The sequence below is a fragment of the Borostomias antarcticus genome (assembly GCF_949987555.1).
Source record: "Borostomias antarcticus genome assembly, chromosome: 24".
Classification (NCBI taxonomy): domain Eukaryota; kingdom Metazoa; phylum Chordata; class Actinopteri; order Stomiiformes; family Stomiidae; genus Borostomias; species Borostomias antarcticus.
In genome coordinates, this window is record NC_140257.1 from 244,128 (window position 1) to 255,632 (window position 11,505).

At 45.1% G+C, this 11,505-nt stretch overlaps 1 protein-coding gene across 2 annotated transcripts; it reads right to left on the reverse strand.

Annotated features, from left to right (window-relative positions):
- Positions 1-1,705: 1,705 nt before the first annotated feature.
- Positions 1,706-4,379, reverse strand: LOC311325167 (uncharacterized protein). Of its 2 annotated transcripts, XM_084457833.1 has the most exons (9): positions 4,243-4,379; positions 3,374-3,490; positions 3,170-3,292; positions 2,981-3,069; positions 2,741-2,815; positions 2,382-2,593; positions 2,143-2,302; positions 1,951-2,045; positions 1,706-1,825 (listed from the first exon to the last, which is right to left on the reverse strand). In XM_084457833.1, exons 5-9 carry the CDS (start codon positions 2,763-2,765, stop codon positions 1,733-1,735), a joined length of 585 nt encoding a protein of 194 aa, XP_084313959.1. In that variant the 5' UTR covers positions 2,766-2,815; positions 2,981-3,069; positions 3,170-3,292; positions 3,374-3,490; positions 4,243-4,379; the 3' UTR covers positions 1,706-1,732. The 2 variants fall into 2 exon arrangements, with proteins under 2 accessions (XP_084313959.1, XP_084313958.1); XM_084457832.1 differs by having other exon boundaries at positions 2,741-3,069.
- Positions 4,380-11,505: the final 7,126 nt, after the last annotated feature.

Sequence of the window (11,505 nt, forward strand, 5' to 3'; positions counted from 1 at the left end):
CCACTCATCGACACCTAAGCTACATGGAGTTTTTTTAGCTTTCTTACCAGGATCCCGAAATTGGGGCCTTTTTGAGTGATGAGACCATTAGGTTTCCAGAACGAAACCCCAGAAAGTGTGGAGCATTTCCATTTTACAAGAAGGACATCATACCCACTTTAGTTGGGTCTGTCGTTTGCCTTGCATTCAAACCAAGATGCAAACACACTGCTTCCAGGAGAGACTAAAACTGTCAGAAGTGGGATTCGAACCCACACCTCCAGGGGAGACTGCGACCTGAACGCAGCGCCTTAGACAGCTCGGCCATCCTGACTAACATAGTTGGCAGCTTTTTCTGAAATGGTAGGAGGACCCCAAAACTCAAATAATGCGAGGAATACAAATGGGAAGAAATCTATATCACCATACATGGCTTGAGTAAGACTTCGGTGTTGATAGCTGGCTTTCAACATTCTCTGTACAATTTAAAATTGTGTGGGGAAGAGAACAAGGGATTTGTACTCCATCACCTCAACCGATAGCCATGACACCGCTCCATGGAGCTTTGTATCTCTGTTACCTGGACCCCTAATTTGAAGCCATTTTGAGTAAGTGGGCCATCAGGCTGCCAAGACAAAGCCCAAGAGACGATGGAGAAGTCCCTTTTCCCAACAAGGAGAAGAGTTCAAGAGATTTTTATTCCATTGTCTCAACCACTCATCCACACCTAAGCTACATGGAGTTTTTTTTAGCTTCCTTACCAGGATCCCGAAATTGGGGCCTTTTTGAGTGATCCCTACTAACACAATCAGGTTGCAGCAATGTTGCAGAAACGTGCAATTTAGACTTTTGTATGGTCCACTCAACGTCAAGTTAAACGTGCATGCAACGCAAACGCGGTATCTGCACACAAGTTGCTGCAACGTGCAGGTCCAACGTGTCTGCAACGTGCCTGCAATGTGTACACAACGTTGTGATTTCCGCGATGATTTCGATGTATATTGCTGCAACGTTGTATACACGTTTATATATTACTTTGTTACGTTGCTGCAACGTGGTCTACACTTCCGTTGGCTACATTTATAATTTGCATTACAAAACAAATCAGCTCTTTGCACAAGCTCCACTACTTCCTGAAACTACAGGCATATTTCTTTACCGTCCTATACTATTGGATAGCAATAGCGATGAATCCGGTGTGCAGCACACCTGATCAATCACTTCCATCCACTAGTATAGGACAGGAAAGAAATACGCCTGTAGAGTGTCAGGAAGTAGTGGAGCTTGTGCAAAGAGCCTATTAATGTCATAGTCAATGCAGCAAGCAAAATTATGGTACAAAAGTTATGACACAACACCATTCAGTCAAGAACAATTTATTTTATTAAAAAAGTACACAATGTCTGGCCTGCAACATGATAAACAAGTTTAAAAACAAAAAGGATAAAAAAAAAAAATACAAAAACAGTTATTTACAAAAAAAATGGCAGGCTGTGCTCAGATAGGCTGGGGGTGGGCGTCAGATGGGCTGGGGGGGGGGGCTGTGCTCAGATGGGCTGGGGGGGGGGGCTGTGCTCAGATGGGCTGGGGGGGGGGGCTGTGCTCAGATGGGCTGGGGGGGGGGCTGTGCTCAGATGGGCTGGGGGGGGGCTGTGCTCAGATGGGCTGGGGGGGGGGCTGTGCTCAGATGGGCTGCGGGTGGGCGTCAGATGGGCTGGGGGGGGGGGCTGTGCTCAGATGGGCTGGGGGTCAGCTAGGAAGGGAAGTCTTCCTCATCAGAATGCTGGGGAGTGCTCAGATGGACTGTGCTTGGATGGGCTGTGCTCAGGCGGACTTCTGCAGATACCTAAAGACACAATGAAATGGCCGTAAATACACAACGCACATACATGCACAAAAAAGTGGTACACAATCTTTGGAACCATGCAGTCACACTGGGTAGGAGAAACCAAAAAAAAAGACATCACTTACCCTTCTGCATTTAGCAGGGGCATGTTTCAATGTCTCCTGCAGCTGGGCGGCCACCTCCGCCATCGTAGCCTTTGGCATGGAGACCATCACTGCACCTTTAAGTTATCAAGAAAGGTAATGGTTTCAATTCACATCGGTCATGGAACAAAGACGATGTATTAAAAAATATTCAAAATATGAACCATTTCTTACATGTTAGAACATTGAAGAGTGTCAAACTCTTCAGTGGCTTCTTCCCCTTCTTCCCGTGCACACTGTAGGCGCTCCACACCGCATGTGTGGCTACAGCTGACAGCACCCGCCGGACTGTGTCCGCCAAGTCTCTGCCACCAATGGCACCTAGGTATTGTGTCTGCAAAACAAAGAGTCATTTACTGTACCCTTCCCTGCACTGCAAAAATAAGACAAAGTTCCGCCCTGCAGACACTCACCATCTTCCTCTGATGTTCCCGGTCCTTCAACCTGGCCTCACAGACCTGCAGCTCCTCGTCCGTTTGGGCAGGGTTCAGTACATCCAGCACTTCTCCCTGGGCTCCAGACTCCACAGGCCGCGTGCTCTGGGCCAGTTCCCTCACAGTCCGTGCAAGCTCACGGAGTTGCTCCCGCATCTCTGAGAACTGCTGATGTACAGACCTCTGGAAATCTAGATAAACACAGATGTGGCTATAAGTACATTGACATAAAACTATGGTGTTGGCAGCATGCTTTGGCTTCTGGCATTTGAAGGAGAATAAATTAAGACATTAACAGGTAGACATCACAACACCACAGCAGTACATGCCACTCTTACCTGGTCTGGCTGGGGTGCTATACATGAAGCCTGGGCTCGCATGGTTTTCGCTCACAGGGGATGAGCTCGGAAAATCTGCAAGATGAGTAAATGGTATTCAATCTAAAAAAGCCAATCACAGAGCTAACTGAATGGGATTAGCAGGAAACTTTATGGTGTTGGCTTTGGCTTCTGGCATTTGGAGGGAAACTAAATAAAGACAAGACAGGTAGACACCACAGCAGTACATGCCACTCTTACCTGGTCTGGCTGGGTGCTGTATGATCTGGCTGGGGTGCTATAAATGGGGCCTGGGCCCCGCTCGCCCACATGGGACAAGCTTGGAAAATCTGCAAGATGAGTAAAATGGTATTCAAAATAAATAAAAAATAGTCCAACTATCAGTGTGCAGTAGGCATAGACATTTCATTTCAACACAAACATGCATACCTGGATTGTACAGCACACGTGGATTGTACTGGACCGCTGGCAGAGGCCTTTCAACTCCGGCCCCTGGCACCTGGTCTTTGGCCTGCATAGTGGGGACCAATGGCTGCCCGGGGCTTGGAACATCTAGTGGAATATCACTAAATTAGCTCACGATTTCAAAAGTACTACTCTTTTGGGACTGTTGAATGCACCTTAGTATATTACCTTCGTCACTGGAGTGATAGCGCGTGTTGCGCCGTCTCTTTCTAACGTCCTGGCGCTCATCCATTGACGACTGCTGCTCAAAGACTTTTGCCATGAGCCTGCCACCTTCGTAATGATCTGTGTGCATAAAGTACCATAATCAATACATTTCAGCCATCCTGTTTTCCTCAGAATAATGAGTAATGATCTTTTCCCCCCCCGCCAGTATTTTTTAACAGCTTAAAATGCAAACAGTACCAGTTGTGGACTTGGGGAAAACCCAAATTCAGCAGAGTCAAACAAACAATTTCCCTCAGTCCAGCGGCCATTTTATATTAACGTTAACTAACACAAAACTTAACATCTCAGACCGTTCGCTTGCTTATGTTTCTGCAAATGTTCGCGGCGAACACAAAGCCAGCAGTAACAGAAAAAAGATTTGCAATAGTTTGTCGGAGTATTTTCAATATTGTCTAAACATTAGTCAAGTTCGGGCCTTGACTTAGCTAGCTAACACTAGGTAGCGTGTTAGCTAGCACTAGGTAGCGTGTTAGCTAGCATTAGTAGCGTGTTAGCTAGCATTAGTAGCGTGTTAGCTAGCATTAGTAGCGTGTTAGCTAGCATTAGTAGCGTGTTAGCTAGCATTAGTAGCGTGTTAGCTAGCATTAGTAGCGTGTTAGCTAGCATTAGTAGCGTGTTAGCTAGCATTAGCTAACGTTAGCTAGCTAGCATTGGGCTTCCAATTCCTGAACTTAGTTTAGCGTGCAGGTTATGAGTTACTTCTGTTTACTTAAATTATTACCGGTAAGTAAACAAATAAATAGCTAAACCAACAGTCAAATCAATGTAATTTGATGAGAAAACCCCCCGAGGTAACTGGTATAACTTACCAGAAATGAGTTCGCACCACACAAAAAAAGTGTTTTAGTCCCCAATCTGCTCTCTTTATGGCTTTAAACCACAGCTTTCGGTGGTTCCTCTGAAAAGGGTGACATCTCGAGGGGATGCTGAAGAATCTGAGGCCATCATCTTGTTCTTTTCTGTTTGTACAGTTCACAGCACAGCGGCTTTGAGGCATAATTAGCTACACGAAACGGAGCTACTGTGGCTAGCGAGTTCGTTCCTCGTTCGCTCGTTCCTTTTTCCCAAAGAGGCTGCGTGCGTGCGCACCCCGCTGTGACGTAGACGGCGAACCCATCTATAGGGAGGGAAAGTGATCTCATCGCCCCCTAGTGGAAGTGTTCCATAATGCCGAGAGAATGAATGGGTTTTCTCGTCACGTCTTTTGAAAAATGATATCTTGGTCGACACCGAAAGGTTAGTTTTAATTAATGAAAAAGCATTAAATGTTAACAAACAGGGAAATATACAATCAATAACATTTCTAAGATGAGTTATTCACCTCAACATAGTACAATATGAAGGATATAAGCGAAAATTTAAAAAAAGAACAAAAGACAGGAGCAGTTTGGCAAAGAATCCTGCCTACTTTAACTGTGAACCAAGCAAGCAGTGACGTCACGGGATAGCCCGATTGCAATCCTAATGCTAGCCTAATAGGACTTTAATCCAACGTCACAGCAACGTTATTTAATGACGTTGCAGGGACCCATATTGCCAATGTTTCTGCAACGTTGCAGAAAAGTCTAATTAGACTTAGGAGGGTAAAGTTATTTTCGACCTTAGATGGACGTTGTCACAACATCGCCTGATGGTAACGTTGCAACTTACCTAAGTACAACTTATGTGCAACGTTGCTGCAACCCACTGTGTTAGTAGGGATGAGACCATTAGGTTTCCAGAACGAAACCCAAGAGACGATGGAGAAGTCACTTTTTCCAGCAAGGAGAAGAGTTCAAAGGATTTCTATTCCATTGTCTCAACCACTCATCGACACCTAAGCTACATGGAGTTTTTTTTAGCTTTCCTACCAGGATCCCGAAATTGGGGCCTTTTTGAGTGATGAGACCATTAGGTTTCCAGAACGAAACCCCAGAAAGTGTGGAGCATTTCCATTTTACAAGAAGGACATCATACCCACTTTAGTTGCGTCTGTCGTTTGCCTTGCATTCAAACCAAGATGCAAACACACTGCTTCCAGGAGAAACTAAAGCTGTCAGAAGTGGGATTCAAACCCACGCCTCCAGGGAGACTGCGACCTGAACGCAGCGCCTTAGACCGCTCGGCCATCCTGACTAATACATTGCACAGCTTTTTCTGAAATGGTAGGAGGACCCCAAAACTCAAATAATGCGAGGAATACAAATGGGAAGAAATCTATATCACCATACATGGCTTGAGTAAGACTTCGGTGTTGATAGCTGGCATTCAACATTCTCTGTACAATTTAAAATTGTGTAGGGAAGAGAACAAGGGATTTGTACTCCATCGCCTCAACCGATAGCCATGACACCGCTCCATGGAGCTTTGTATCTCTGTTACCTGGACCCCTAATTTGAAGCCATTTTGAGTAAGTGGGCCATCAGGCTCCCAAGCCAAAGCCCAAGAGACGATGGAGAAGTCCCTTTTCCCAACAAGGAGAAGAGTTCAAGAGATTTCTATTCCATTGTCTCAACCACTCATCCACACCTAAGCTACATGAAGTTTTTTTAGCTTTCTTACCAGGATCCCGAAATTGGGGCCTTTTTGAGTGATGAGACCATTAGGTTTCCAGAACGAAACCCAAGAGACGATGGAGAAGTCACTTTTTCCAACAAGGAGAAGAGTTCAAAGGATTTCTATTCCATTGTCTCAACCACTCATCCACACCTAAGCTACATGGAGTTTTTTTTAGCTTCCTTACCAGGATCCCGAAATTGGGGCCTTTTTGAGTAATGAGACCATTAGTTTTCCAGAACGAAACCCAAGAGACGATGGAGAAGTCACTTTTTCCAACAAGGAGAAGAATTCAAGGGATTTCTATTCCATTGTCTCAACCACTCATCGACACCTAAGCTACATGGAGTTTTTTTAGCTTTCTTACCAGGATCCCGAAATTGGGGCCTTTTTGAGTGATGAGACCATTAGGTTTCCAGAACGAAACCCCAGAAAGTGTGGAGCATTTCCATTTTACAAGAAGGACATCATACCCACTTTAGTTGGGTCTGTCGTTTGCCTTGCATTCAAACCAAGATGCAAACACACTGCTTCCAGGAGAGACTAAAACTGTCAGAAGTGGGATTCGAACCCACACCTCCAGGGGAGACTGCGACCTGAACGCAGCGCCTTAGACAGCTCGGCCATCCTGACTAACATAGTTGGCAGCTTTTTCTGAAATGGTAGGAGGACCCCAAAACTCAAATAATGCGAGGAATACAAATGGGAAGAAATCTATATCACCATACATGGCTTGAGTAAGACTTCGGTGTTGATAGCTGGCTTTCAACATTCTCTGTACAATTTAAAATTGTGTGGGGAAGAGAACAAGGGATTTGTACTCCATCACCTCAACCGATAGCCATGACACCGCTCCATGGAGCTTTGTATCTCTGTTACCTGGACCCCTAATTTGAAGCCATTTTGAGTAAGTGGGCCATCAGGCTGCCAAGACAAAGCCCAAGAGACGATGGAGAAGTCCCTTTTCCCAACAAGGAGAAGAGTTCAAGAGATTTCTATTCCATTGTCTCAACCACTCATCCACACCTAAGCTACATGGAGTTTTTTTTAGCTTTCTTACCAGGATCCCGAAATTGGGGCCTTTTTGAGTGATGAGACCATTAGGTTTCCAGAACGAAACCCAAGAGACGATGGAGAAGTCACTTTTTCCAACAAGGAGAAGAGTTCAAAGGATTTCTATTCCATTGTCTCAACCACTCATCGACACCTAAGCTACATGGAGTTTTTTTTAGCTTCCTTACCAGGATCCCGAAATTGGGGCCTTTTTGAGTGATGAGACCATTAGGTTTCCAGAACGAAACCCCAGAAAGTGTGGAGCATTTCCATTTTACAAGAAGGACATCATACCCACTTTAGTTGCGTCTGTTGTTTGCCTTGCATTCAAACCAAGATGCAAACACACTGCTTCCAGGAGAGACTAAAGCTGTCAGAAGTGGGATTCGAACCCACGCCTCCAGGGGAGACTGCGACCTAAACGCAGCGCCTTAATTCGCTCGGCCATCCTGACTAATACATTGCACAGCTTTTTCTGAAATGGTAGGAGGACCCCAAAACTCAAATAATGCGAGGAATACAAATGGGAAGAAATCTATATCACCATACATGGCTTGAGTAAGACTTCGGTGTTGATAGCTGGCTTTCAACATTCTCTGTACAATTTAAAATTGTGTGGGGAAGAGAACAAGGGATTTGTACTCCATCACCTCAACCGATAGCCATGACACCGCTCCATGGAGCTTTGTATCTCTGTTACCTGGACCCCTAATTTGAAGCCATTTTGAGTAAGTGGGCCATCAGGCTGCCAAGACAAAGCCCAAGAGACGATGGAGAAGTCCCTTTTCCCAACAAGGAGAAGAGTTCAAGAGATTTCTATTCCATTGTCTCAACCACTCATCCACACCTAAGCTACATGGAGTTTTTTTTAGCTTTCTTACCAGGATCCCGAAATTGGGGCCTTTTTGAGTGATGAGACCATTAGGTTTCCAGAACGAAACCCCAGAAAGTGTGGAGCATTTCCATTTTACAAGAAGGACATCATACCCACTTTAGTTGCTTCTGTCGTTTGCCTTGCATTCAAACCAAGATGCAAACACACTGCTTCCAGGAGAGACTAATGCTGTCAGAAGTGGGATTCGAACCCACGCCTCCAGGGGAGACTGCGACCTGAACGCAGCGCCTTAGACCGCTCGGCCATCCTGACTAATACATTGCACAGCTTTTTCTGAAATGGTAGGAGGACCCCAAAACTCAAATAATGCGAGGAATACAAATGGGAAGAAATCTATATCACCATACATGGCTTGAGTAAGACTTCGGTGTTGATAGCTGGCTTTCAACATTCTCTGTACAATTTAAAATTGTGTGGGGAAGAGAACAAGGGATTTGTACTCCATCACCTCAACCGATAGCCATGACACCGCTCCATGGAGCTTTGTATCTCTGTTACCTGGACCCCTAATTTGAAGCCATTTTGAGTAAGTGGGCCATCAGGCTGCCAAGACAAAGCCCAAGAGACGATGGAGAAGTCCCTTTTCCCAACAAGGAGAAGAGTTCAAGAGATTTTTATTCCATTGTCTCAACCACTCATCCACACCTAAGCTACATGGAGTTTTTTTTAGCTTCCTTACCAGGATCCCGAAATTGGGGCCTTTTTGAGTGATGAGACCATTAGGTTTCCAGAACGAAACCCAAGAGACGATGGAGAAGTCACTTTTTCCAACAAGGAGAAGAGTTCAAAGGATTTCTATTCCATTGTCTCAACCACTCATCGACACCTAAGCTACATGGAGTTTTTTTTAGCTTTCCTACCAGGATCCCGAAATTGGGGCCTTTTTGAGTGATGAGACCATTAGGTTTCCAGAACGAAACCCCAGAAAGTGTGGAGCATTTCCATTTTACAAGAAGGACATCATACCCACTTTAGTTGCGTCTGTCGTTTGCCTTGCATTCAAACCAAGATGCAAACACACTGCTTCCAGGAGAGACTAAAGCTGTCAGAAGTGGGATTTGAACCCACGCCTCCAGGGGAGACTGCGACCTGAACGCAGCGCCTTAGACCGCTCGGCCATCCTGACTAATACATTGCACAGCTTTTTCTGAAATGGTAGAAGGACCCCAAAACTCAAATAATGCGAGGAATACAAATGGGAAGAAATCTATATCACCATACATGGCTTGAGTAAGACTTCGGTGTTGATAGCTGGCATTCAACATTCTCTGTACAATTTAAAATTGTGTAGGGAAGAGAACAAGGGATTTGTACTCCATCGCCTCAACCGATAGCCATGACACCGCTCCATGGAGCTTTGTATCTCTGTTACCTGGACCCCTAATTTGAAGCCATTTTGAGTAAGTGGGCCATCAGGCTCCCAAGCCAAAGCCCAAGAGACGATGGAGAAGTCCCTTTTCCCAACAAGGAGAAGAGTTCAAGAGATTTCTATTCCATTGTCTCAACCACTCATCCACACCTAAGCTACATGAAGTTTTTTTAGCTTTCTTACCAGGATCCCGAAATTGGGGCCTTTTTGAGTGATGAGACCATTAGGTTTCCAGAACGAAACCCAAGAGACGATGGAGAAGTCACTTTTTCCAACAAGGAGAAGAGTTCAAAGGATTTCTATTCCATTGTCTCAACCACTCATCGACACCTAAGCTACATGGAGTTTTTTTTAGCTTCCTTACCAGGATCCCGAAATTGGGGCCTTTTTGAGTGATGAGACCATTAGGTTTCCAGAACGAAACCCCAGAAAGTGTGGAGCATTTCCATTTTACAAGAAGGACATCATACCCACTTTAGTTGCGTCTGTCGTTTGCCTTGCATTCAAACCAAGATGCAAACACACTGCTTCCAGGAGAGACTAAAGCTGTCAGAAGTGGGATTCGAACCCACGCCTCCAGGGAGACTGCGACCTGAACGCAGCGCCTTAGACCGCTCGGCCATCCTGACTAATACATTGCACAGCTTTTTCTGAAATGGTAGGAGGACCCCAAAACTCAAATAATGCGAGGAATACAAATGGGAAGAAATCTATATCACCATACATGGCTTGAGTAAGACTTCGGTGTTGATAGCTGGCTTTCAACATTCTCTGTACAATTTAAAATTGTGTGGGGAAGAGAACAAGGGATTTGTACTCCATCACCTCAACCGATAGCCATGACACCGCTCCATGGAGCTTTGTATCTCTGTTACCTGGACCCCTAATTTGAAGCCATTTTGAGTAAGTGGGCCATCAGGCTGCCAAGACAAAGCCCAAGAGACGATGGAGAAGTCCCTTTTCCCAACATGGAGAAGAGTTCAAGAGATTTTTATTCCATTGTCTCAACCACTCATCCACACCTAAGCTACATGGAGTTTTTTTTAGCTTCCTTACCAGGATCCCGAAATTGGGGCCTTTTTGAGTGATGAGACCATTAGGTTTCCAGAACGAAACCCAAGAGACGATGGAGAAGTCACTTTTTCCAACAAGGAGAAGAGTTCAAAGGATTTCTATTCCATTGTCTCAACCACTCATCGACACCTAAGCTACATGGAGTTTTTTTTAGCTTTCCTACCAGGATCCCGAAATTGGGGCCTTTTTGAGTGATGAGACCATTAGGTTTCCAGAACGAAACCCCAGAAAGTGTGGAGCATTTCCATTTTACAAGAAGGACATCATACCCACTTTAGTTGCGTCTGTCGTTTGCCTTGCATTCAAACCAAGATGCAAACACACTGCTTCCAGGAGAGACTAAAGCTGTCAGAAGTGGGATTTGAACCCACGCCTCCAGGGGAGACTGCGACCTGAACGCAGCGCCTTAGACCGCTCGGCCATCCTGACTAATACATTGCACAGCTTTTTCTGAAATGGTAGGAGGACCCCAAAACTCAAATAATGCGAGGAATACAAATGGGAAGAAATCTATATCACCATACATGGCTTGAGTAAGACTTCGGTGTTGATAGCTGGCTTTCAACATTCTCTGTACAATTTAAAATTGTGTGGGGAAGAGAACAAGGGATTTGTACTCCATCACCTCAACCGATTGCCATGACACCGCTCCATGGAGCTTTGTATCTCTGTTACCTGGACCCCTAATTTGAAGCCATTTTGAGTAAGTGGGCCATCAGGCTGCCAAGACAAAGCCCAAGAGACGATGGACAAGTCCCTTTTCCCAACAAGGAGAAGAGTTCAAGAGATTTCTATTCCATTGTCTCAACCACTCATCCACACCTAAGCTACATGGAGTTTTTTTAGCTTTCTTACCAGGATCCCGAAATTGGGGCCTTTTTGAGTGATGAGACCATTAGGTTTCCAGAACGAAACCCAAGAGACGATGGAGAAGTCACTTTTTCCAACAAGGAGAAGAGTTCAAAGGATTTCTATTCCATTGTCTCAACCACTCATCGACACCTAAGCTACATGGAGTTTTTTTTAGCTTCCTTACCAGGATCCCGAAATTGGGGCCTTTTTGAGTGATGAGACCATTAGGTTTCCAGAACGAAACCCCAGAAAGTGTGGAGCATTTCCATTTTACAAGAAGGACATCATACCCAC

Excerpts from the sequence above, each read along its gene's own strand:
- LOC311325167 (XM_084457833.1), bottom strand. The coding sequence starts at position 2,765 with ATGTATAGCACCCCAGCCAGACCAG. Across the intron at positions 2,303-2,381 it reads GGGAACATCAGAGGAAGATG|ACACAATACCTAGGTGCCAT; the intron begins GTGAGTGTCTGC and ends TTTGTTTTGCAG. Across the intron at positions 1,826-1,950 it reads CCCCTGCTAAATGCAGAAGG|GTATCTGCAGAAGTCCGCCT; the intron begins GTAAGTGATGTC and ends TTGTGTCTTTAG.